Source organism: Montipora capricornis, chromosome 3, assembly GCF_036669925.1.
Source record: "Montipora capricornis isolate CH-2021 chromosome 3, ASM3666992v2, whole genome shotgun sequence".
NCBI classification, from domain to species: domain Eukaryota; kingdom Metazoa; phylum Cnidaria; class Anthozoa; order Scleractinia; family Acroporidae; genus Montipora; species Montipora capricornis.
In genome coordinates, this window is record NC_090885.1 from 5,080,854 (window position 1) to 5,108,007 (window position 27,154).

General features: G+C 40.8%; 2 protein-coding genes across 3 annotated transcripts in view; both read right to left on the reverse strand.

The window, feature by feature from the left end:
* Positions 1-12,114, reverse strand: part of LOC138041992 (uncharacterized) — a 25,526-nt gene extending 13,412 nt beyond the window's left edge. For both annotated transcript variants that reach the window (XR_011130909.1, XM_068887716.1), the window contains exons 1-3: positions 11,940-12,114; positions 11,693-11,837; positions 545-2,605 (exon numbers count right to left, since the gene is read on the reverse strand). Coding sequence is in view for 1 of the 2 variants with exons in the window: in XM_068887716.1 (XP_068743817.1) it covers positions 545-2,555 (2,011 nt within the window). In the remaining variant the exon portion in view is untranslated. The remainder of the gene's footprint in view (positions 1-544; positions 2,606-11,692; positions 11,838-11,939) is intronic.
* Positions 12,115-14,173: 2,059 nt separating this feature from the next.
* LOC138041999 (uncharacterized) overlaps positions 14,174-27,154 on the reverse strand; it is a 17,953-nt gene continuing 4,972 nt past the window's right edge. The window contains 8 exon segments of the mRNA XM_068887721.1: positions 14,174-17,735; positions 18,673-18,750; positions 19,852-20,097; positions 20,358-20,403; positions 21,270-22,719; positions 22,721-23,678; positions 23,966-24,040; positions 25,234-26,576. Of these exon segments, the coding sequence (XP_068743822.1) occupies positions 17,542-17,735; positions 18,673-18,750; positions 19,852-20,097; positions 20,358-20,403; positions 21,270-22,719; positions 22,721-23,678; positions 23,966-24,040; positions 25,234-26,560 (4,374 nt within the window). The 5' untranslated portion in view covers positions 26,561-26,576 and the 3' untranslated portion in view covers positions 14,174-17,541.

Below are 27,154 nucleotides of genomic sequence, written 5' to 3' on the forward strand. Positions count from 1 at the left end.
ATAGGTAGGTAGGTATACTTTATTTAAATCAAAGAAACACGCTTGCCCCAACAACACTCAGCTGGTTTCCATGGAGGGCGTGTTTGAACTAGTACTACAAGATTAATAATATCGTAGGTCTAAAATTATAAAAATTCAACTATTGCAAACTAAGTACATGATTGATAATATGGTAAGTCTAAAACTACGAAAATTTAACTATTAATACACTAAGTACAAAGATATTGTAAACCAAGTACAAGATCAACACTTGTGGCATGACATGACCCAATTACCTTTTAATACGTTTATTGAATGAATATATTGATTCCGCTAGTTTTGCTTCATTCAGGAGTTGGTTCCAAAGCTAAGATAAGAGCGAGGATCACTTCTTCCTTTCAAAATCTAATTCATACATGCGACATCCATGCGGCAGAAGTTTGACAAGCGGTCAACCTGATTTTCTGAGCATTTTTATTCCAACAGGTGATTTGCTTAACTGGTAAACTTGTAGCCATGTAAGGCTTTTTTTAAGTTATATGTTACCTATATTTGCAAAACGCACCTTCTTCCCTTGCCCGACCATCCAGTTCTTTGGTACTTGTCAAACAGTTCACTTCATTGCAATCAGCGTCTTTACGCAGGCCAGTAAGTGAAGAATGAGCACCACCGAGGCTACCATGAGTAATTCCTTCTTCGGTCTGATCACCCACTTCTTTTGCGTTGTTTGATTGCTCTTCGTGGCATTCAGTTGTTTTTTGAATGTCACCATGCGACTTGTGAGCCTTGCTGGGATTGCTATCGGCACTTCCTTCCTCGACCAAGTTTCCAGGTTGTTTCGAGATGTTCGAATCCTTCTTGTGGTATTTACTAGCTTTCTGCATGTCTCCAAGTGCTTGATATGCATTGCTAAGATTAGAATAGGCACGTCGTTCTCCTGCGCGGTCACCTACTTCTTTGGCAATTCTCAAACGCTTTTTGTGATAATCAATAGATTTTTGAAAGTCACCTAAAGAATAGTAAGCAACACCGAGATTGCCATAGGCACCTCCTTCGCCTTCCCGGTCACCAACTCCTATGACAATGGTCAAACGCTTTTCATAAAACTCAATGGCTTTTCGGAATGCACCAAGCGAGTAGGAAGCATTACCGAGATTAGCGTAAGCGCGTCCTTCCCCCGCTCTATCACCCACCTCCTTGGCAATGTTCAAGTCCTTTCTATGATACTCAATAGCTTTTCGAAAATCACCGAGTGACCAGTAAGCGTTACCAAGGTTACCATTCGCACGTCCTTCTCCCGCACGGTTACCGACTTCTTTGGCGATATTTAAATCCTTTTCGTGAAATTCAATTGCTTTTGCGAAGTTATCGAGTGCTTGATATGCATTGCCAAGATTGCAATATGCACGTCCTTCCCCGGCCCGGTCACCTACTTCTTTGACATTGATCAAATGTTTTTCGAAATAAACAGTGGCTTTCCGAAACTCACCAAGAGACAAGTAAGCATTACCAAGATTGCCATAAGCACGACCTTCTCTTGCCCAGTTCCCCACTTCTAAGGCAAAATTCAAATCCTTTTTATGATAATCAATGGCTTTTCGGAATGCTCCAAGGGCTTGATATGCATTGCCAAGATTGCAAAAGGCGCGTCCTTTTCCTGACCGATCACCTACTTCTTTGGCAATGTTTAAATCCTTCTCATGACACTCAATGGCTTTTCGGAAGTTACCAAGTGAATGGTAAGCGATACCGAGATTGCCATATGCACTTCCCTCTCCTGCCCGGTTACCAACCTCTTTGGCAATGTTCAAACGCCTTTCATGATACTCGATGGCTTTTTGAAAGTCGCCAAGCGAATTGTAAACATTTCCAAGATTGCCATACGCTCGTCCTTCTCCTGCTCGGTCACCAACTTCCTTGGAAATGTTCAAATCGTCTTCATGGTATTCGGCCGCTTTTCGAAAGTCTCCAAGTGCTCGATATGCATTTCCGATATTACCAAAGGCACGGCCTTCTCTCGCTCTATTACCAATCTCTTTGGCAATTTGTAAATCTTTTTCATGATACTCGATGGCCTTTCGGAAGTACCCTAGTGCTTGATGAACATTACCGATATTGCCATAGGCACGTCCTTCTTCTGCTCGGTCACCCACTTCTATAGCAATGTTCAAATCAGTTTCATGATACTTGATTGCTTTTCGGAAGTCACCAAGTGCTCGATATGCATTGCCGAGATTGCCGTAAGCATGCCCTTTTGCCGCCTTGTCATTCACTTTTTCGGCAATGTTCAAACTCTTTTTATGATAATCAATGGCTCTCCGGAATGCACCAAGTGCTTGATGAGCATTACCTAGATTGCAACAGGCACTTCCTTCTCCTACCCGATCCCCCAATTGTTTTGCAATCTTCAAATGCTTTTCGTGATGGGCAATTGCTTCGCAAAAGTCACAAATTGAATGGTATACATTGCCAAGATTGAGATGGGCATCTCCTTCGCCTTTAAGGTCACCAACATGTTTCGCAGCGTTGAGATTCTCTTCTAGTTTCGTTATAGATTGTTTGCTGTGTGAAGTCATGTCTAAAGAGCTACCACTGTTCTGTTTCACTCATTTCAAGATTGTTTTATCTATAATTTAAAATATCAAATACTGTTGAAAGCACTTCATAAAAAAATGGTTTATCATGCGATAAAAGAAAAAGGCGAGGTTGTATTCATGGAAGGAAGAAATTTTCCTTGATCGCTTGCTGTGTGCACTGCACATACCAACATCAATCTAAAACCTTTCAGCACAGAACGAAGAAAAGTCAGGTGGGTTGCCTCGAAGCACTTCATTTGCAGTGTTTTCTCGGAATGATAATTCTTCTCGGAGGCAATCAAAGGGAATTTGGAATCAAATCAATATAGAGTATGGTCAATTAAAACAGTCACAAACATGCCAGTAAGGGCTTCGATATTTACGACGATATTTTGACTACGACAACATAAGGCCCCGTCCACACGTATCTGGATACATTGGAACTTTTCTTTGCGGCTTCAAAAGTTTCCGCATCCACACGTAGCGTTCACGAATCGAATTTGCCCGTCCACACGTTTCCTAATAAACCCGGATTTGTTCTAGTATCCAGGACTCCTGCCCGTGAATGTAGTTAAGAGAGCATGCGCAAAATCATTTGTATGGCGTCCATATTGGATGTTCACGCGGTAAATACTGGAACCGACTTTGTTACGTCATCAGATTGAAAAGTATATGGTGTCCACACAATATCGGATTCATATCGTATTGAAAAGTTTCCACTTTGGAGAATGGATTCAACTCTTTGCAGTTTACAGATCCACCGGATACGTATGGACCGAAGGTGGAAACGCAAAGAAAAGTTTGCGGTTTCAATGGTATCCGGATGCGTGTGGACGGGGCCTAAAACCCGGATTGGTTGACTTCCTATTTTGGCGAATAGAGTAGTATCCTCCCCAAACAAGAATTTTGCTAAACATATGTTGAAAAAAAAAAAGAGGCCTTTAAGATATCAAGAACCCAAAAATTATGTAATGCATAGCAAAAGAACACCGAACTGAAATCTACAAATACTGAAAGGTTGTATATTAAAAGGGGTTTAGTTTCTGAAGAGTGGTGCTGTGTCGATGGGGAAGTGAAACACAGAAATGTGAGTATATCAACTGCGTTGATGAGTAAATTTTCCACCATAAAGAATTTCGAAAGCTGACGTTTCGAGCGATTCGCACTGACGAAAGGCTAACGCTCGAAACATCCATTGTATCATTTGTTGTAGGTGTTGACCAGCGGCCTATACCAGTATCATGCGCAGGTTAATAAAGTGTGTTTCCGGCTCGCCATTTTTTTATGTCGTGTTCCTTCACTTTACTTTTTACTTTACTTTATTTACTTTATTTGGAAACAAGACCATGGTGGCCCGCAGTTAGCACTGATATTCTAGGTGGGCCAATTACACTGCGCATTAGGGAGTTTAAGAAACCACGACGGCTACGGCGACGAGAACGTCACTTCAAAATGTCCTATAACAGGATTGGTACGGACGGATTTGAAGCAAAGAGTGAGACTGAAAGATTCACTGCAGTTTGTCCATGTTCTCGTCAAAACCTTAAATTTGGTCATTTCGAGTAGTAGTTTTGACGAGTACGGCAGAGAATTGTTCAAAAATGCGTGCCGCACGTGCAGCATGATCATTTTGTTTTTTTAACCAATAATATTACTCAAGTAAAGCGATGATCCTCGCAGTTATGAACGGAATTCTTGCAATTGCGTAGAGAAGCTCTTGCAATTGCGTAGAGAAGCCTGAAAAAAATCAGGACTTCAACGGGGTTTGAACCCGTGATTTCGCGATACCGGTGCGACGCTGCAACCAACTGAGCTATAAAGCCACTGACGTTGGGAGCTGGTCATTTGTGGGTTCTAATGTTCCTGTGAGGAATGAATGAATGATGAAATGATATATGAAATGGATCATACATGAACTGCGGATATGAAATCAAGTAAAGCTATGATATCGATCCTCGCAGTTATGAACGCAAATTTTTGCAATTGCGTAGAGAAGCCTGCAAAACTTCAACGTGAACCCGTGACCTCGCGATACCGGTGCGACGCTCCAACCAACTGAGCTATGAAGCCACTGACGTTGGGAGCTGCCCATTTGTGGGTTCTAATGTTCCCGTGGGGAAAGAATGAATGATGAAATTATATATGAAATGGATCAAAAAATTGCGTTTATAACTGCGAGGATCATAGGTTCACTTGATTTCATATCCGCAGTTCATATATATGATCCATGTCATATATCATTTCATCATTTTTTAATAATATTATACTGCTTTTTGGCGTTGTCGTTGCCGTAGCCGTCGTCGTTTCTTAAACTCCCTATAATTACTGGCTCTCAAAACAAATTAAACGAAAGAACATTTAAAAATTGACAAGAGTTACACAAACAAGAATTACACAAACAAAACACCTCATACATGAGAGGGAAAAGTGTTTAAAAAAAATACACTTCAGAGAGTTTCGAATTTCTTTACCTCGGTGAATTTACCGTATCTATCAACTCAGTTAATAAACCCATTTCTTTTCTTCTTGTTTTAGCATCCATGTCCAATACATGTACACCCAACCTGAGTCGGATCGTCTATATCGAGATATTTTGAAACTCAGAGCAATTAGATCAAAAAATCCTAATGATTGGGTTCACTTTAAAAGACAGCGGAACAAAGTCAATAGTGCGACTAGGCTAGCGAAGCAAGTTTATTATCAAAATATGCTAAACGAGCATAAGGGTGATTCCCGCAAAACCTGGCAGATCATCAATGAGCTGTCTTCCCGAAATTTCGTGGAAACGTCTGTGAAACAACTGAATGTAAATGAGCAATCAGTAACAGCTCCAGCAGAAATAGCGCACGAATTTAATCGTTATTTTGCTACCATTGGCCCGAAACTTGCTAGGGATATTCCTTCTTCAGATGGCAACAGCTATCTGAATTATCTCACTAGCACGAATAAGGAGTTTCAGTTCCGCCCAACCTCCACAAATGAAGTATTTTCACTGCTGAATAAACTGAAAAAATCAAAGGCAGTCGGCCTTGACAAAATTTCTTCTCGACTTATTCGTGAATGCGCGGATCTTATTTGCAAACCGCTGTGCTATATTTTCAATCAGTCATTAAATGTAGGTGTGTTCCCAGACGACTGGAAGTGTGCACGGGTCACTCCACTATTCAAACAAGGGGAACGTGATGACCTAAACAATTACCGCCCAATTTCCGTTATCCCGGTTATAGCCAAAGTGTTCGAAAGAATAGTTTATAACCAATTATATGCGTACCTAACAAAGCATAACGTAATATGTAAATGCCAATCTGGTTTTCGCTCTATTCATTCCACCGTTACGGCTTTACTTGGGGCTACGGATACTTGGGCTTACAACATTGACCGAGGAAAAATAAACGCTGTTGTTTTCCTAGACCTAAAAAAAGCTTTTGATACGGTTAATCACGAGATCCTTTTATCTAAATTAAATAATTACGGCATACATGGCATTTCTTACAACTGGTTTAAGTCCTATTTGGACAACCGCACTCAAAAGTGTTCCATTAATGGATCACTTTCTAAAACTTGCTCACTAAGTTGCGGCGTCCCTCAAGGGACTATTTTGGGTCCATTGTTGTTTTTGCTATATATCAATGATCTGCCAAACTGTCTAACAAATTGTATGCCATGGATGTACGCAGATGACACCCACCTAACATATGCGGGTGACAATACAGGCGACATAGAATCAAGACTTAACCATGATCTAGAAAATGTTAAAAAATGGTTGATAGCAAACAAACTTACCCTGAACATGACAAAAACCGAATTTATGCTGATTGGATCAAGGCAGAGGTTGTATGCTCTCACAAATCCTCCAATTCCCGAGATTAATGGTGCTCCTATCACTCAAGTTTCTGTTGCTAAATCCCTGGGCGTGCTTATTGATAATAATCTTAACTGGAGTAGCCATGTCGATAAACTGACAAAGAAAGTAGCTTCTGGAATTGGAGCCCTCAAACGTATGAGGCATCTCGTTCCTCAGGCGACATTGCGCTCTATTTATCACGCTTTACTTCAACCGCACTTTGACTACTGCAATGTCGTCTGGGGAAACTGTGGTATCACGTTACATGACAAATTACAGAAACTGCAAAATAGAGCAGCCAGAGTTTTGACCTTCTCTAATTTTGATGCAAATGCTAGCGAGCTATTCAAAATTTTAGGCTGGAAAAATCTAGTTAGCCAGCAACAAATTGCGCTGGCCACAATGGTCTATAAGTGTCTTCAGGGGCTAGCACCGGAATATCTATGTTCTAAATTTACAAACCGCGAATCTGTTTATAGTTTAAGAGACTCTGAAAGAAAGCTTAATGTTCCGTTTCCGCGGACAAATTATTATAGAAACAGCTTCAGCTATAGAGGTGCTACTGTCTGGAATAGCTTACCCCTCAAAGCGAGACAAGAAGAGTCTCTTGGGCTTTTCAAAAATCTGATTAAAGACATATTTTAGTATAAAGCACGGCATTCATGGAAAGCAGCTTTAGAATTAATATAGTATTATAGTAATTGTATTTTATTGTAATCATTTTAAAATTTTACCTTTTGTAATTTAGATTTTAGCATTGTTTGTAATCTTAGCTGATGATTTTACCGTGCATAAATAATAAAATATCATATCATATCATATCATATCCTAGACGACCCGAGTCGGGTCGAGTCGAGCCGTCTTGGCAAAAACGGGTCGTGTCAGGTCGCACGAAAGACAAAGTAAAAAACGTTCGCCGTTCTCAAAGCAAACATGACAGTTTCTATACAATTCGGGTCGGGTCGACCTCGATCTGTCTCACCGGAAGTCAGATACTCGACTCGACTCATGGATCCGAGGCGACTGGACTCGACCCGTCACCGGAAGTCACGTCGCGCAAAAGACAAAGTAATTATATATCCGAGTCGGGTCGACCTCGATCCGTCAGAAAGTAATGATATATAAAATCTTCCTCGTCCTTAAACCATGAACAGTACACGACAATGTCAGTTTCTGTGTCGGCGATGTCGGTTTGACCCACGTCGCGTTTTATACGACCTTGATTATTTTTGCTTGTAAACGCAAATGATGGAACCTGAACCATTTCGTTTTAGATCTCTGATTGAGAATCAGTCCTATTCCTAATCGTTTTCATCACTAGGTGTACGTAAAGGACTCATCTCCACAAATATCTCCGCGGCCTGGTTCATACAAGGGGTGAAATAGGAACTGAAATGAGCATCAGGGAAGGCATTGGAATCTTGCGTCTGCTCTTATTCTCTGCTTGAGTAATTTTGACCCCATGGGCATACACAATATTTCAAAAAGTTCAAAAAATATCAAAAATGTAAAATCTTTTAGTCCAAATGTATTTAAAAAGACATTTTTTAAAGTGCCACTGTTACCAAAAAATCGATTCTTATTTTTCTTTGGATTTTAAAACTATGTTAACTAAACACTAAGCAACCAAGGTTTTAATCCTTGATTTTAAAAAAAGACACCTGTTTATTTTCACTGGAATTTTTCTATTTAATGGTCCGTCATTGCTAACTTCAAGAACTTGAGGGAGCTGGATCGAAGAGAAAATGGCGTCGAAGGCTCACCCGTTTAAGAGTACAATGCGTGTGAACGCCGCACGATTAATATGCAGCACGCGGGAGTTTTGGCCTTTTAAACGCTCGTTTTGCATATATAATAAGCTGCATTCACACCCTGAAATTTGAGCCGGTGAGTCTTTGACGTCACTTTTCACTGGATCCAACCCTCGAATGCGAGTAATGGCGGACCGTTAAATCCAAAACTTTCACTCAAAGTAAACGGCCTTTGGATAACAGTCAAAGCTCGAAATTTTGCCACTCAGGTGTTAATCAAAATTCAAAATTCAAAATCTGAAGTAAAAAAAGGAAGTGATTTTTTTCGTGACAGGGGCACTTTATAGAGCGTTTTCACTCACGTGACTAGCAGCCACGTAGACCTTATTCCAAAATGGCCGTCATTTAAATATTCTTTTGTTTTTATTCAAATGCCTCGTTCTTGAGCCTTGAACGAGACATCAAGGTCTAATTTGAATAAAAACAAAAGAATATCTAAATGGCGGCCATTTTGGAATTAAGGTGTATTGGATTACTGAAACAAAAGAAAGTATTTGCATAAAAATAGAGTTCCATCAGTTCCCGGAGGATTAGTTTGGTACACCATCATGGCCGCCATTCCTTTGTTTGGAACACCAACATAGCCGCCGTCACGTAGTGCGAAAACGCTCTATTAGTGTTGTGAAGTTTGACTGAAATTGCGTGACACTGTGTTATTAAATTCTCAACCTTGGATAATGCAATTCTAGCTTTCTCATCTCACTGGATCTCGATTACCAGCCATTATACTTGCGTTTGACCTTATACGGAAATTACGGAAATGAATGCGGCAAATGTGGCTCAGAACTCGCTCAGCATAAAATGTTTGGCAGTCGGAAGTCACATCACTTTTCCTTCGTTTCATAAACTTGAATAAAATTTAGCAAAACCAAAGGTTGAAAATTTAATAAAACAATTATTCCATTCGCCGTTGTTGGACACGAGATTAGTAATAGCTAACTCGGCGCCAACGCGGGCTCGTGGAATCATTGTTAATTATTTGAATGCATGGGTGGAAAGCTCCTTTTAAGGCCCTGTTTACAAGGAGGGAGGGTAACCTCAGTTCTAGGGTTACCGTAGCAAGAGGGTTACCCTATAGGCTCGATTTCCAGCCGTTTTGTGAGCCCGCGATCCTCGACCCACACCACGGCTGGATCACTGGTCTACACATTGTATTTTTTGACCAATCACAGCCAAGCCTGCTCAAATCGAGCAGGCTTCCCTGTGATTGGTCAATTTTGTCACTCGTCTATCCAACATGGCGGATATTAGTGCCCCTGAGTTTTCTTCTTCTGTAAAGTGTGTGTTAGAGGGATTTCATATCGAGAAATTTAGAGAAACACAACTGGAAGCCGTTATTAATTTGTTTCAAGGCAAAGATGTTCTAGTGTTACAGCCTACGGGCTCAGGGAAATCCTTGAATTTTCAGTCTTTTCCGCTCATCGTCGATCAGCTGCGGAAGCCAGTCCATTCTAGTTGTGCTTTGGTCATATCTCCGTTAAACTCACTCATGCAGGACCAAGTCAGGTTCCTCACCTCAATCGGTATAAAAGCAGCATTTATTGGCGAGGAGCAGAATGACGAAGATATCAAAAAAGGAGTTGAGGCCGGTTTATTTCAGGTCGTGTTTGGGTCTCCGGAGTCGTTTTTGAAAAGTAGCCGATGGTGAGCAATGTTAACAAATGCTACTTATAGCGAAAGGCTTGTCTGATTGCCATTGATGAAGCCCACTGTATCCAACACTGGTAAGCCTTTATTTGTTATGAAATATCTGTCGTAGCTGATTCCAAAGTCCGCTTTGAAAATTAATCTCCAATTCAGAAAACACTGGATATTAAATGTGGGTTTCATCAAGGGCAAGTTCTGATTGCTTGCCACAATGTTACACATTTAAAAGTAATTGTTTTGTCACGTTTGCTGGTTGAAAATAAAAGGCTCATTGATTTGAATGTTTTTATTGTCGTTTGTTACTGTGAAGATTTATACAGGACAAAATATATTTTGGGCCTCAAGTTTCCATATCAATACAATCAAAATTAACCTATTCCGGGTCCAGGTTCTCGCTAGCAACGATTTCCTGCAGCTTTAAAGCAAGGTCTTTAATCAGTTTTACCCTCTTTCTTGGGTCATCCAGAAAACTACCACATACATCACATTTTTGACGTGAAGAGAAAGAGGACCGAACAGATTTTTTCGGAGTCACAACCTCCGCCATTTTTTTCCCGCGCTACTCATGTGCCACAATTTAATTTGCATAAAAAGCGGATGTGACGTCACGGACAAGCTCTACGGACGAGTGATCCAGCCGTAGTTGGGAGGAGGACAACCGCACTCACAATACGGCTGGAAATCGAGCCTAGTTACCCTAGCACTCACACATTTCTTCCTTTTTTCATCGACGTGTTTACAAGGCAGCTGGGGTTAACGCCCACCCGGGACAACTTTTTTGCGGTTTCCATTGTGTTTGCGATGCTGGCGGTTACCAAGCAAACAAAGTTGTCCCGGGTGGTAGGGTAACCCTAGCTGTGAAATTTTGCTTAAAAAAACCCGGGCTACCTTTAACCCTCCTGCTAGAGTAACGCTAGCAGTAGGGTTACCCTACCTGCTTGTAAACAGAGCCTAAGTATATTTCATATCTCGTCAGTGGGTTGTCAGGAATGTTGTACGTGTGAGCTAGAGTACTAATTTACATTTTTACCAAGTTTTGAAATAAAAACAGCAAATTTAGCAAGACAGTGCCCCTTAAAGCTTTGCCCAAATACATCTGACTTTTGCCGTCCTATTTCATATTTCCAAGAACTCGCATGTTTCACTGTAACTTTAGCTGAATTTGTTTTTCACTTTTTATCAAGGTTAAGAGAGGATTTCAGCAGACTAGCACATTAAAGGTTATTAAAGGCATGTTCACTCAAAATCATCAAGTCCACGTTGTATCAGCTCTTGCTCAAAATAACAACAAACTTTAAGGATGCAGCAGAAACAAGGGTAAATTTTCTTATTTCCTCACGCATAAGCTAAGATTAGTCTCTTTTTTTCTGCGGCCAGCTTCCCCTAATCTGGCGTTGTATACGTAGACAGTGATTGGGGAAATTATCGAGTGACGAAGACACAGACCAGGAAACTCGGCCAAGAGAAGTTGAAGGGAATATGTCGCAGGAAATTTTGTCTATAGGAATATGTCCTGTTGGTTTACAATATTTACAACCAGATTAACGACTATGTTTCAGTCAAATATTTCCCTTTTCAATAACACAATCATAGTTTTTCAGGCATTTAAGAAACGTTAAAGGTCATGTAATGTTTTTATTCCTTCCAAGGATCGGCCAATTTATTGTCGCGCCCTATTTCTTGACCCGGAATAATCGCTCAGACATAAAACTGTTTAATCAACTTACTTTAACCACTGAGAATTCTCTTTCTGTCATCTTAGATATGACTCATTTTCAAACCAAGTTGAATACAAGCGGTGATTTTCCTGAATATCGTTCCTGGAGACCACTTACCTCAGTTCCGTTGCCGATTCGCTTTCAAAAGATCGTGCGAAAATATGAACCATCCAAACTCCTACAAAAGCTGGGCGGAGAGAAGTCTTCTTGCAGAAAGCTCGAGCGAGACTCGGTCTTTAAACTTGAATTAAAATCTTATCCACTAAGAAGAAAATTCAACATAACATTCGATTGAGAAAAACACTGACATGTCGGAAGACATTTGAAACCCAAAGGAAGTGATCTTACTATCACTTGCACTTACCTCCTCGCAGTAACATAAGGAGGAAAGAAAATGAGGAATCAGAAGCGATCGTAATGCAAAATGAGAATAAGCCGTCTTCAAGCTATTCTTTTTGTTTTGAGGAGCCCTGTACGTAGCATACAACTTTGCTTGGTAGTACAAGATACATGCCTTGCGATCAAGTTCCGCGCGCCGATTAATGGCCGGAAAAGGGCCTTTAGGTCATACAAATCAATCGTATTTTGTAGTGTCACGGCGTCACGGTGATCACGATGATGTCTCCACTGAAAAAGATTCGGCGGCGATGTTGATGACCCCAATTGCAACTCTCTAGAATTATTCACATCACAAAACAATTTAATAACATCTCTCAAAATAGCAGTGTTTCCTTGACTTTTCCGTCTTTTAGGAGCTGTTTCAGGGACTCGCGAAAAACAGGGTTTCTAGTAACCTAAATGCCCTGGAATGCGATGTTTGCAACAAACGGGGAAAAAATTATTTCTTCCAAAATCGTAAATATTTCGAATCTTGTAAACACTGATCGAGCTGGTCCTTTTATAGGAGTAGAAACCTGGACCCTCACTGTCTGACTGACGAAAAGAGCCTGGGTGGGACTTACACCAGTCTTTCAGAAGAATTCTAAAAAAGTAGCTGGAGATCTTAATACCCATCCCTCCAAACCTTCTATGGAGGATATCACTGAGGTTCAAGCAAAAACAACTGCTAACGGACTAAAAGTGAGATCATCTCGTCCCTTCTTCTCTGTTATCCTTCTGTCTTGGAACAGTGTCCATTCCCGGAAGCTGTTCACACAGATTTAGAGACTGATGACATCTGGGTCTTGAATCGGCTATGTGAAGCTGCCACTTAAAGGGGTGCCTAAAACACCCCCCTTATATGTTAGCTACGCCATGCTGATGAGGCCCAACAAGGCCGAAACAGCTGTCCATGGCTGCTAATTGACCGCGTGAAATGGTTGTGCGCATGCGTGATGTGTTGACCACACCTAGTTGAGTTATGTCACCTTGCATTTTTCGTTGTAGCCGGACGATAATAATGAGTTAGAACTTTCAATACCCATTTCAGTTAAGAGGAGCAATTGTAGATGCCCATATGAACTAAGCACGTGGGAGTAGACGTAGTAAAATTTTTGTTAATTGATCATAACTAAAAATATCCTGGCGAAAACAGCATGATTTATCAAACTCAAAACCGATAGGAAGACATTACTATCATTCACATGCCTTTCATGCGATGCGCACTCTTAACTTAACGACCTTACAAAGACGCTCATTGACCATATTTGATATTTCAGGTTGTGTGGAGGGAGTGGACTCCTGACGAAGAATTTCAATTTTCTCCACTAACATGCGCACCGTTCATGACAGCTTAATTCCTCAAGATGGCACGCCCTTTTCACGCCCAACGAGATGACTATCTGGTAGCTGTAGTCTCCCTAATCACTGAAGCCGGAGGCGATAATGATCACATGTGGCGTCGCCATTGGCAGATTTCAGTTGCTTTGAATTCCCTTTGAAAGAACTGACTGACAGACCGGGCATTTGGAAGGAGGATTTACTCTACAACGCCTTCAAATTAGCACACTTCGAGGAAGATACATACTCGTCCATGTAAGTTTTCCTTCAAGTTGTTGCATTTTCTTTGCAAAATGACAGGTTTGGCCGGCCAGTTCTGACAAAAGGAAAATGCCCTTAAAACGAGCTTGGTGCCTCGTCTTTGTTGCACTTTTCATCAACACGCGATTTCTTAAGTTCAACTCTACTCAATTCTAACGGTTTCAATTTCGCGGCTTTTCGCGTTTTACGTGACAGTTGGTGGACAGTCAGTGGTTTGATAGGCTGGATTACCGGCCGCTGGTTCGGAAAAGGAGCCCGCGTTCCCAGGTTTTTGCAAGGAACAAAAATCAGATTCGAGAGAGCGGTGGAAATCGAGCTTTGTATTTCGCGATTCTCCGGCCTCTTCGTCCTTTTGTGCTCCTCTGGAAATCATGTGAGACTGATGCAGAACGGGTAGGAGCCGGCAAGTGACCACTAATGAAGCCCCTTTCGTTACAAACCTTTTAAAAGTTTTTTCTCCAGAAATTTACATGATCACGAAGACCATAAAAAAGGTATAAATCAGAAACTCGCATTTCAAGAGGGTTAGTCCATGTGACGTGAGCCGAGGTAATTCCCTTAGGGAACACAGCAATAAAACACCAACCCCTCCCTTGATCTCGCAACATACTACAATGACAACTTCACAAGAGTTTTAATAGAGTATACAATTAAGGGGAAAATACCTAAATAATAATTCTAAATGCGAAATAAACAAATAAACTGTTGGAGTGAGGCATGATAGATAATGCCATAGATCGGCGAAAGCTAGGAATAAAGTTTTCAAAAGCAGCTCAAGGTCTCACAGTCTAATCATTTATCATTCATTTAAAACATGCTGCTAAAGGACAACATCAAACGACTAATTCTAGACTAATCCTAAAATTATTGTTCTATGACTAATGATTAATTATGACTAATTATTGTTCTATGACAATGACTAATTATGACTAATTATTGTTCTATGACTAACTTAATAACAGCTTGATACAACCAATATTTAGAAATAAGCAAAGCATAGTAATGAGCAAAGCAATACAGTTCTCCTTTGCCGCTATCTTCTTTCGCTGGCCTCCAAAAAGCTTCCGCTCCGAAACACTCTAATTCTCAAAATACATCGTAACAATCTGCCACTCAAACTTTTCTTCACCCAGTGGCTCCCGGTTGCGGAAAGTAGAAATAAGTTCTACTTTCCGAAACGCTTCACGCAAAGTTGCAACGAATTTTCAAATCATTGCATAGTTTAACATTTCTCCTGCAACTTGTGTCGTAACGATTACGGCACCAGCCAATGAAAATGTTCCTCATGTGATCATCGAAAACGAGACAGGTTGCAAGAAACGTTGCATCAAGCAACTTGCTGTGTAATGTGAGAACATTTGTCGCAACAAAATTGCGAGGCAAGTTGGAAGAAAAATTGCCGAGTGCAAAAGCGCCTTAAGACTCTACGGTAATTAACGGTAATACTAATGACAATACCACACTACGGTTTGGTAAAAAAACAGAACTTGTAACGAAAATATATTTCATGCCACACCAAACCAAAACAATATGTCCTAATGCCCTTTGCAAGTTTATATCTTTACATCACCAAATTCAATACACGAGAGTTCCAATGCTACTCCGGCCCGGTTTCAAAATAATTGAACGTACGTAGCTTAGAAAGTTGTGATTCAAAGACCTAACGTCTCGAATTTCCTGTCTAGTGACTTAAAAAGAATCAGGGGAGTTCCAATGTTACTGTTAATGAGTCCTTTTATGCATGCTTATACATGAAAGGAGTCTATTTATGGTAATTAACATAGTAGGATCAAATTACTTCTGAAACGCAATGGCACCCGTTTGAATATTTTTACGTACATTTAAATTCTCCTTAAAAACTAATTCTTTTTATTTTCAAATTTTACCTTTGAGCTTAAGAAACAAAATATTAAACAATGATTTAATCCGGTTTTCTGAGGATATCGTCAATTATTATATACTCAAAAAATATCGCGTTTCTGATTAATCAGTGATTAGCTTCTTGAGCGGGCAAGATGAACCAACTCTCGTGCTGTGATTGGCTACCCGAGCGGGCAAAATGGAGCTACACTGCCCGCTTGGGATCTCTCGCTTTGGTCTCGCAAGATAAAAGATACCTTTTTGGGGTTTTATCCCATATAATAAATCCTCTATTGAACAAGCTTCTTCGGTCAAGATGACTGGATATTGGCCTCGTTCTTTTTTGCGTGTTTATGGACCATGACTTCCGTCTCGGTCCATAAACACGCAAAAAAAGAACTTGGCCAATATCCAGCCATCTTGACCTCATATGTATGTACTTATAGATTAAGCATTTTATCATATGGGCTCCACACTATTCATGACCACTCAGAAGATGAAGTTTGGGCAAAAAATTATAAATTTCCACAGAAAATGTACCTAATAGCGGAGCTCCGCGCGGAGCACCATAGTTAAGAAAATATGAAAATTTGTTTTTATAGCCATAACGTCTTGAACGTCCGTACGTACGTCCGTCCACCCCTCTATGTATGCCAATGTGACCAGTATCATGCTAGTTTACAATTTGATCAAATGACACCTGTCAAAACAAGGTATCCGCTAACCAGTATCACGTGACCATATCGCGGGCTCGAGCTTAGAGCTCACCGAGGTCAGCTGTTTTTTTTAAAGTTGACCTTTGACCAGGTACTGGTTTTCGATTAGAGTGCAGGCTCAACCTAGGTTATAAGCGAGGCGTCATTTGTCGCGCGCTTTCTGTGGCTTGACGCGGCTACACAGCCATGCTACGTCAACTCTAGTTCTTACACGGTCAACGCTTTTCGTGTTCAGGTGGGAAACGGTTTGAAAAATGTTTTCTTTCTGCCTTTTGGCTGGTTTCAATCCAGTTTGACATATCATGATAGCTGTGGTCCACACTGGGGGCTACGCAGTTATTCAAGTCAAGCATCGGAGGGATATTAACTTAAAGCTGAGTGTTAATTTGCTTAGAGCTGCTTTTTTCTCTGTATTGCAATTTTTGGCATATCTTTAGAAGCTCTGATAAGGTTACATGATTCCTGGAGGACCTATGACTAGAACAGAAACGAAAAGAGAGCGAAAGAGAACGACAACGACAAAACAGAATACCAGTAATAGCTCATACTTTTTGGAAAAAGTTACTCCACAAATTCTTTCCTTGGTTACTAAACCGTTTGTTATTTTCAAAAAGTGGTTTAATTAATCGGTTTTTCCTTTGTTCAGGAATGAAAATCGAATTTTTGTTGTCAACTGGAATTAAATAACAATTATTTGTACTCTTTTGGACATAACTGAATAATTGCCGTATTTTGCGGATTCTTGTTCCAAGCCAACCTGGCGTGTTTCAATGAAATATATCAAAATGTAAATGATCTTGTTTTCAAAGATAAAGTGGAATAAAGTACATCAGTAAAACTCTTTTTTGACCTTGAACTGACGAAATTTTTTTTATGGCTTCTAACTTTATCGTGATTCCTATTCGCTGGCTATTGATAGTTGACTCTGAAATGGCTTTTTTCCTTTTCCATTCGCTCGCTGAGGGTGTGCTTCTTTTCTTTTTAAACTCATGCGGTTCAAGAAAAAATCATTGCCAAACTGGTGAATTCCAAAGTAAATTTCACTCGAAAAACTGATGTCGTACTCATCGCTTTGTGATTCATGCGATATCGGTTTTTAGCGTAAGATGTACCGTGGTATTTACTAGTTATGCAATGAATTTTCTCCAGAAGAAAACAAACTAAGAAAATGATTTAATTATTCAAGCAGCAACCGGAAGCATCAAAACGGGGACAATTCGAAACCTTTTATTTTCACTATCCCTACTGGCATAAAGAATAAATAACCAGGGAGCTCCGCTTTTAGGCTTGGCTAAATCTATATATTAAGTTAAATCCCACTTAACCATATCTGTGTTATTTATTTACGGTTCAATTAATAGCCAAGTCACGTTTAGACCTACAAGGTTTACTTTTTTGAAGACGAGCTTTTCAAAGGGTGTCTGCCAGCACAGGGTACCCACACTCGGTTAGCACATCGTACAGTTCGTCCACATTAATACGACACCGCTGACTAACAAAAGCCAGTGCGGCATCACAGGGATTCCGAGTTCGTTTGTCAAGATAACGGATTTCTTTTGGGCTCAGGCCTAGCTTCTCAGCAACATTCTTCCACTCCTCTCCACCTGCAACAGAAACGGACATTTGTTCTTATTCCAAGATCTTCTTAGGATCAGTCATTTCAGAATCCACCCATTGTATTATCAGTGTTATCTAATAATTTTTGCCTAACATACAGGCCCGTTAAACAATTGACTAGCTGAAAACTTGGGAAGGGATTAAAGATAGCAAGGCAATCACAGGCCTTGTGCCTATCAAGAAAACCCTTGTGTGTTTCAGATGGTCAACCGACCAAAACGAACACCCACCGAAGGGTTCGCATGCCAATGATGCCACTGTACACACTGGCAAAATGCTGCATAAAGATAACGCTGAAGCAACTTTTCAGAGGGATCTTTGGATATGAATAAAAATAATGAAAAATGGCAGATAAATGGCTTTTGTGCTCCCCTTCTCCGGAATGAACAGCTCAGCTCAGCTCAGCTGTTTGCCTTCCCTGTGCTCAGATCTGGACTGGTCTGCGCATATCAGGCGTTGACGTAGGTAATCGACCCTGGGTTAGGCGCATGCAATCTGTCCGTCGTCTGCCAGTCCAGTCCTTCAGATCATCTGTCCATTCAAGACTCTTGGATGTCCTCTACCTTCTTCCTTTCTACTCTTCCCGTAAGAATTGTTTTGGGTGGACATGTCATGTCTCGTTATACGACCAAAGTAGGATATTTTGAAATTCTTAGCTGTTGCCAGAAGTTCTGTTTGGACACCTAATGCGCTGAGGACATTCATTTTTAACCTTGTCTTTCCAACTGTTTTTTGTCATTTTGGCTCGGAATGAACACGCCGTGTAAATCCGAGTTAAAACACTGACAGTCAGAATCTTCGTTATTCCCCACGACACCTGTTTTCAAATTACGGCAAAAAATAACTAGAAAAGGGAGTATTCAATTTCCTTTGGTAATGGGAACAGCAATGTGCTACCTCATTTTCACCACGTATTTAACTTACTGCTTAAGTCAATTGTAAGTTCTCTCATCTGTGAAACCGGGATACTGCGAATATCAAGGTTCCCTGGTAGCAAGGGACCTGCAAAAAAACATTGCTCATTATGATAGACAAGAAAAAATGAGACAAGCAAAAGAGATTAAATAAAAGCGAATGTGCAGGCGAACCATTCTACAATTTAAAAAAACGCGCTGTAATGGGCGAGGCGGTTGGGGGCAGGTGCAAAACACATGTCATTGTTTTACCAACACAGAAACAACCCTAGCCGTTTGCCAATGCTAACATTAGCCCTAAACACGTTTGTTTAGGCCTAAGGTTAGCTTTAATGAATGCCAATGGAACCAATGGAATTGTGTATACGAGGATGTGGTATAAAATAGTATATTCTATAATACTCTGTGTTTTCACTTTGAAAATGAAAGCCATTATTTTGCAGAAGACGTGTGCCAACTTTGCCATAACATGGCAGTTTATAATGGTAATAGGACTTTGTGCCGGACAATCGGGCGACCGCGTAGCGGGAGTCCGATTTGTTTAATCACAAGTGTGATTACAGACCGATTGGACGACACGAAGTCCTGTTACCAATTAATCATAACTATTACAATTTCCGAGAAAACAGATGCATTCCTTTTTCACTGTCTAATGTTACAAATTCGTCCATTTTGGAAAATACCCAGTTTGGTAGGGTAAGTGGCTGTTCCTATGATTATTTTGACAAATTCTATGATTGGTGGATTAAGCTGAGTGCACTTAATATGATTGGCTGATATAACTGTCCGGTTACAGGTGTCCACCAGCCAACTGTCCGATTTCACGGTCCGATTACAACCCTACACAATAATTAGTGAAAAATAAAGAAATTAAGGCACCAATCAATTTTCAGAAAATTGTAATGGTTATCATTAGGGCCAAAAAAAACTCATTGGCTCACTCATGAGTTAATTTCCTTAATACTAATAACAATTTTTTTCACACGATAATCAGATTAATACATAACAAACGTATTTTTTCCTAACAAGATTTAACTTTCATTGACAACAATACATAGACCTGCACAAGGTATCTGGGACTTAAGTGTTTCCGTTTGCTGAGATTTATTGCTTTTGTCTGGCTCAACTCACGGTTGAGTCTACCTTTGTATTCGAAGCAATGACAATCACTGCATGTTTACAAACTCACCAGTTGTTCCTGCTGGTGTAATTTCTCTCAGGTGCTTGACAACGTCAATCCTGTTTGAATCCTTTGCTCTCTTGGCCAAGGAACGAATCGTTCTCTTTGTTTCCGGGTTGGGTTGCTCCAAACACATTTGGTCCAAATGTAGACTTTCTTTGAACTGCAGCACAATTTCTTCAGGATGGCATGAATCAGACATAAGTGATTTAACAACATCTACAGGTAGCCGGACGAGAGACCTGTCTTCAATCCCTAAAGCAATGCAAAGACTATTACTGTTTGAAGGTAAATCGGTACTGACCGATTTCCAATTTCAGCTGATTTGATGGCATAAAATAAAACAGCGAACACCCTTGAACGCGCTATAAGCAGCCAGGAAGCAAGTGCTTTCAAGAACAAATAATTGAATTCTAGCGACGCGAACGGGATTGGTGGCTTAACGAAGAACTTTGTGATTTTACCTATAAGCCACCTCATTTTAAAAGTCCCTCGAATCGTGAGATTCAAAATACCTTTACCAGAAAGCAACCCTCTTCCGTCAATCTCATCAGTTGCTGTCTACAATTAAGACGAAAAATAACAATAGTCACTTAACAAAGCCAAAGCTCTTGGCTAAATTATACATCTACCCTGGCTGGAACTTGCACCGGTAGTTCAATTAGTTGAGAACTGGACTACTATACAAGAGGACGGAGGTACGAACACTAGTCCGGAGGAGCCAGTCCTGCCAAATGGTACATACACTTTGAGCCCTCTTGGGGCGCTCAATTCAAAAGTTTGTCCAAAGATATTTTTACAATGACTGCAAAATTCTCGCGCACTCATTGGTTAAGTTTTATTGTCAATAAGCGGACAGACACATAAATTTATAATTTATGCGAGGATGACGTGATATTGTTTGCGTCAGATTGAAGTTTCTTGAATTTCTGTCTCGCGTTCTTCTCGTGTTTTGACTTAATTTTGACCCCTCTGCCTTTTCGTTATTGTAAAAAACAAATATATGTCAGTTTTTCATGCGTCTGTCCTGTTGTTGACAATGAATTTCGTGATACCATTGTCAAAGTAGTCTGTGGATCCACTCAGCTATCGCCTCGTGGATCCACATCTACTTTGACAATGTCATCACGAAATTCATGATCAATAACAGGGCAGACGCATCAAAAGCTGACATCAATTTGTTAAAAGTCATTTTCGTCCTTATCTGGACAAGTAGTGCAATTTGAACAATTGTCTCTTATAGACAAATAAAGATCCAGCAGATTCAACGGGATTCGAACCCCTAACCTTCGCGATGCTAGTGCAATGCTCTACCAACCCAGCTATGAAGCCACACAGTTGGGATAAGGTCAATTCGTTCCCATGAAAGAACGAACGAATGAAGGAAAATTCTTTCACTTAAAAGCTTGTATTCTAAATCTTATTACCTGTTCAGTTGGACTTGTCAACCAAGCTAAAAAGTTCTTGACATGAACTTTATTATTCACTGCAGCAGCCGCTCTGGTGCATGTGATAAACTGCTTGGCACGGTGCAACTCAGATTCAGATAAGAAATGAAGACATTCCTCTTGTTCACAATAATGCTTGCGATGAGTGCGGCAATAGTTGACAAGCTTCCTGTGGCAACATACCGGGCAAATAAAACCTGCTTGATATATCATGTTCCTCAACCAACAGAACTCGTTACGCATACATTCAAGCATCAAAGACAACTGTCTGTAAACAGAACGAGCACAGAACACTTCAAATGAATCATGCTGAGGGCCAGAAGAAATGGTCAGCTTTGATTGAATACCCTCCACTAGTCTTGGATTGACATTTCCTCTGTGAACAACTATTTCTATGAACGACGAACGACACAAAAGGATCACGGAGCAGTCTTCGTCACCAGCTGTGTAAAATCTGGCGAAATTCTTGTACAACTGAGGATGCAGTGAACTCAAAAATTCATTTTGGCCCCACTGAAAGAACTGTAACACGAGCCGCGGAAACAAGCTCCTAGGAACTTGTCCAGGCTCAAACTTGAGGAAAAGAGAAGGGAGTTCTGCGGAAACAATCAACTCGGTGATTTCCTTTGGCGGGTGCGACATTAACATCGATGGTACCAGGTACTGCTTATTACATGAAATATCTGACGAAGGCCAAGAACACAGCAAACTAAATTTCTCCATGATAGCAATAAAGCTTTCATACGTTTCATGCTTTTGTATCAGAGGGTCCCACACATGCTTCAAGAGCTTCTCTTCAAGGATTCCTGCTGTCTCGAGTTTGTGCCACAATTGTTTTATTTCAGCTTTTCCGCGACAGTCAGAAAGCTGAACAGTTATCACTTTCTTGAACACATCAATCAACCACTGAGGATCCAAGACAACCAATTTGTTTAATTCAGGAGTGTCATCAAAATGTATTAAAATTCTCTGATCATGTAAGAAGTCAAGCAATGTTACAAATTCTTGATTGTCGTGAATTTGACAAACTTCAGCTGCGATCCGTCTAGCATGCCCTAAATAAATCCATTTATGACCTTCACCCAAAGTGACTTGGAGCGCTTTCTCATACTTTAACCAGTAGATTGGAATGTCTTCCTTCATCAATGGTAGTTCTTTTGCAACAGCCAGAATGCTATGTCGCAGGCGCGCCACTTCTGGACACTCTGATTCACCACCAGATTTAGTATTATCGACTACAAAGACATCATCACAAAGGTGGTCCTTGTACGATTTCCCTTGCAAAGAACCATACACTTCACGGGCGAGCGCAAAAGGTTCTGTTCCACCACAAGGTCGATCGGCATTGGTACAAACTAGGAAAACAGGAGGAAGTTTCTCAGGCAGCAAAAGGGATTTTGAATCTGACTCTTTCGCATGAGCGTCATCTCTCCTGGCAAGTGAAATCAAGATAGTCCAAATTACTTCTTGTTTCAAAAGTGTCTTGAATGTTCTTGTACAAGCCCTGCTTTGTGACAGGCTGGGCCATTTTATGAGGGTCTCGGCTGAGGTCATACACCAAAAGGTACAAAGCCCTTGATGTAAGAAAGAGTGGGTGAGTTGCGTAATAAACTGACTGTCCACCAAAATCCCATAAAACCGAGTAAATGTCATCTTCATCTTTAAGCTTTTCGACTACCTGTAACAATTTCTTGATCAAAGTTTCTACCTCCTCTGGTATTTTCGATGTGCTGAGAGTATCATTTACTTTGTTTGTACGATCAGCTCTTTGATCTGCTGAGGTGTTAAAAACATTACTGCTATCATCAGAATCTGGAACTCTCGATGCTCCAGCAGATGCTGCAGGATTTCTTGAAGTTTTGATACTTCTTAACCAACGGCTAGTGCTAGCCAGGATTCGAGCAATCGGCCCCTCTTTCGAGACATTTACAGGGAATTTATCGTGAGATATCAAGCTGCTCTCACTCTCTGTATTTGCACTTGGTGCCACCACGTCTACAAGGGAGGAGTCTTCAGACTGGACAGACGCAACAGAGCTTTCTTCAGGAAAAAATTCCCCTTCCTTTAATTTCTTCACAACCAAGAGAGCAGCATGTTGCTCATAGGAAGTTGCATCTTTAGTGTTTGCTTCTTGATCCGTCTCCCCAGTCTTCCAAATCTCAGTGGTGACTTTAAAGTACGACGGATCAACATCGATGCCAGTAGTGCTAACCTCATCTGAATTGAATCGTATTCCTCTAAGTGAGTTCTTAAGGCTGGTCTTTCCAGAGCGGTCCTGGCCAATCAACATGACTGGTATCCTTCTAGCTCTTGTCTTTCCTTTACTTATAGCCTTGTTATAAGCTTCCACAGCCAATGGGCCACGCAAATTGATCTCTTTAGGGAGCACTAAACGAAATGATTCGAAGTTAGGACAGCATACAAAGCGCTTGACTGCATGCAAAGCTACTTTTTTCGACGACCAGTTTAAGGAGAAAGGCACAACTTGGAGATAATCATGTGGACTGAAACACCCGCAAAAAAAGGTGGATTCTAACTTGTCGCAAGTTTCAGGTATAAAATAAATGGTTCAAAGCTTGTGGTGACCTACACAAGTCAGTTGAAATTAGATGTCTTGGAAATATTTGGTAATGGCGTATCATGCACCTCTTGTCTTTCATATCTGTATCACCTACCTCTTGTCTTTCCTTTACTCAAAGCTCTGTTGTAAGCTTCCGAAGCCAACGGGCCACAATGACGCAAATAGATCTCTTCAGGGGCAATAAAAAAATGGTTCAAAGTTACTAAGACAGGGCAGCATACAGTAAGTTCTTGACTTTAGGAAATGCTAGCTTTTTTTAGACTACCAGTTTAAGGAGTGTAACCAAAGTCACGAGTATTTGTGTTTACTGAAAACTACACTCCTACGGTACTACAAAATAATCGGAGTACCCAACATACAAAGCTACTAAATACAGAAGTACACAGTACTATATCCTCACTGACAACTACTTACCACAACGTGAAACGAAGTTATGGGAGAGACATCCGCGGATTCTTGTGAGAAGAGGTAGGCAGCGAGGACAGATCTAGGGATATGAGGAGTTGTCAACCAACACCAGGGGAGGAGGGGGGAGGGGGGTCGAATCTTGACCAGTCGTCTCGGTGGCCGGCGTTTTGACACAGTGAAAACAAGGCCACGAGGTCTAACCTATTTATCAGGGGAGCCCGCAATGCATTAAGCATCCCCAAGGACCGCGGCATATATACGAGCTGTTTCACAATGCGCTAATTGATTATTTAGTGAGAATAGTAAGGAAACTACTTTAAAGAAAGGGACGGAATGTAATACGTATGAATAATATGAACAAGATTTACCTTCACGGTGTCCTGCCTTAACGATATTAAAAAGCTACTTGAAATATGATCCACAAACCACTACAATACGGACTAAATTTATACAGAAAACTTGAGAAATTATGTAACATTATGCAGTAACATAATCACACTAATACTCAATTACTCCGAGATAGCGAACCAATCATATTGCTTCAAACACAAAGATCACTGAGTAAGTATACACTAAATGTGTATATTTGAAGTGCGGGTTATAGACAAAAGAGAGAGGTGATTGTCGTACTTATCTGGATAATTTAAGCAATTGTCTCCTGTACACAGCTAAAACATTTAGGTGGCTTTAATGGCATTTGTACCCATCGCCTCTGAAATTCCGGTGTAATGCTCAGAAAGACAGTTGCCTAAATTGTCCAGATACGTGCGAGGATCACTTCTCCCTTTCAAAATCCAATTCATGCATGTCACATCAATGCGGTAAAAGTTTGACAAGCCGCTAAACTGATTTTCTGTGCATTTTTATTCCAACAGGTGATTTGCTTAACTGGTAAACTTGTAGCCATGTGAGGCTTTTTTAAAGTTATATGTTACCTATGTTTGCAAAACGCACCTTCTTCCCTTGCCCGGCCATCCAGTTCTTTGCTACTTGTCAAACGGTTCACTTCATTGTATCCAGCGTCTTTACGCAAGTCACTCATTGAAGTATGAGCACCACCGAGGCTACTATGAATAACTCCTTCCTCGGTCCTATCACCCACTTCTCTTCCGTTGTTTGATTGCTCTTCGTGACATTCAGTGGTTTCTCGAATGTCAACATGCGACTTGTGAGCCTTGCTGAGATTGCTATCGGCACTTCCTTCCTCGACCAAGTTTCCAGGTTGTCTCGCGATGTTCGAAAACTTTTTGTGGTATTTACTAGCTTTCTGCATGTCTCCAAGTGCTTGATATGCATTGCTAAGATTAGAATAGGCACGTCGTTCTCCTGCGCGGTCACCTACTTCTTTGGCAATTCTCAAACGCTTTTTGTGATAATCAATAGACTTTTGAAAGTCACCTAAAGAATAGTAAGCAACACCGAGATTGCCATAGGCACCTCCTTCGCCTTCCCGGTCACCAACTCCTATGACAATGGTCAAACGCTTTTCATAAAACTCAATGGCTTTTCGGAATGCACCAAGCGAGTAGGAAGCATTACCGAGATTAGCGTAAGCGCGTCCTTCTCCTGCTCTGTCACCCACCTCCTCGGCAATGGTCAAGTCCTTTCTATGATACTCAATAGCTTTTCGAAAATCACCGAGTGACCAGTAAGCGTTACCAAGGTTACCATTCGCACGTCCTTCTCCTACACGGTTACCGACTTCTTTGGCGATATTTAAATCCTTTTTATGAAATTCAATTGCTTTTTTGAAGTTATCGAGTGCTTGATATGCATTGCCAAGATTGCAATGGGCACGTCCTTCTCCGGCTCGGTCACCTACTTCTATAGCAATGTTCAATTCCTTTTCATGATACCTAATTGCCTTTCGGAAGTCCCCAAGTGCTCGATATGCATTGCCGAGATTGCCGCAAGCGTGTCCTTCTGCCGCTTTGTCATTCACTTTTTCGGCAATGTTCAAACTCTTTATATAATAATCAATGGCTCTCCGGAATGCTCCAAGTGCTTGATGAGCATTACCTAGATTGCAACAGGCAAGTCCTTCTCCTACCCGATCCCGCAATTGTTTTGCAATCTTCAAATGCTTTTCGTGATGGGCAATCGCTTCACGAAAGTCACAAATTGAATGGTATACATTGCCTAGATTGTGATGGGCAGCTTCTTCGCCTTTAAGGTCACCAACACTTTTTGCAACGTTGAGATTCTTTTCTAGTTTGGTTATAGATTGTTTGTTGTGTGAAGTCAAGTCTAAAGAGCAACCACTTTTCTGTGTTTCATTCATTTCAAGATTGTTTTATCTATAATTTAAAATATCAATTAAAAGCTGTTGAAAGCACTCCATAAAAAAAATTATCATGCGATAAAAGGAAAAGGCGAGGTTGTGTTCAAGGAAGGAAGAATGTTCATTGATCGCTTGCTGTGTGCACTGCACATACCAACATCAATCTAAAGCTTTTCAGCACAGAACGAAGAAAACTCAGGTCAGTTGCCTAAGAGCACTTCATATGCAGTCTTTTCTTGGAATGATAATTCTTCTCGGAGGCAATCAAAGGGAATTTGAAATCAAATCAATAAAGAGTAAAGTCACTTAAAACACTCACAAACACGCGTCTTGCAGATCACCAGCAAGGGCTTCGATACTCACGACGATATTTTGATTACAACGATCCAAGGCCCCGTCCACACGTATTGGGATATATTTGAATCCGCAAACTTTTTTTTGCGGATTAAAAAGTTTCCGCGTTCACACGTAGCGTTTACGAATCGAATTTGCCCGTCCACACGTATCCTAACGAATCCGGATTTGCTCTTGTATCCAGGACTCCTGCCCGTGAATGTAGTTAAGAGAGCATGCGCAGAATCATTTTGGTGTCCA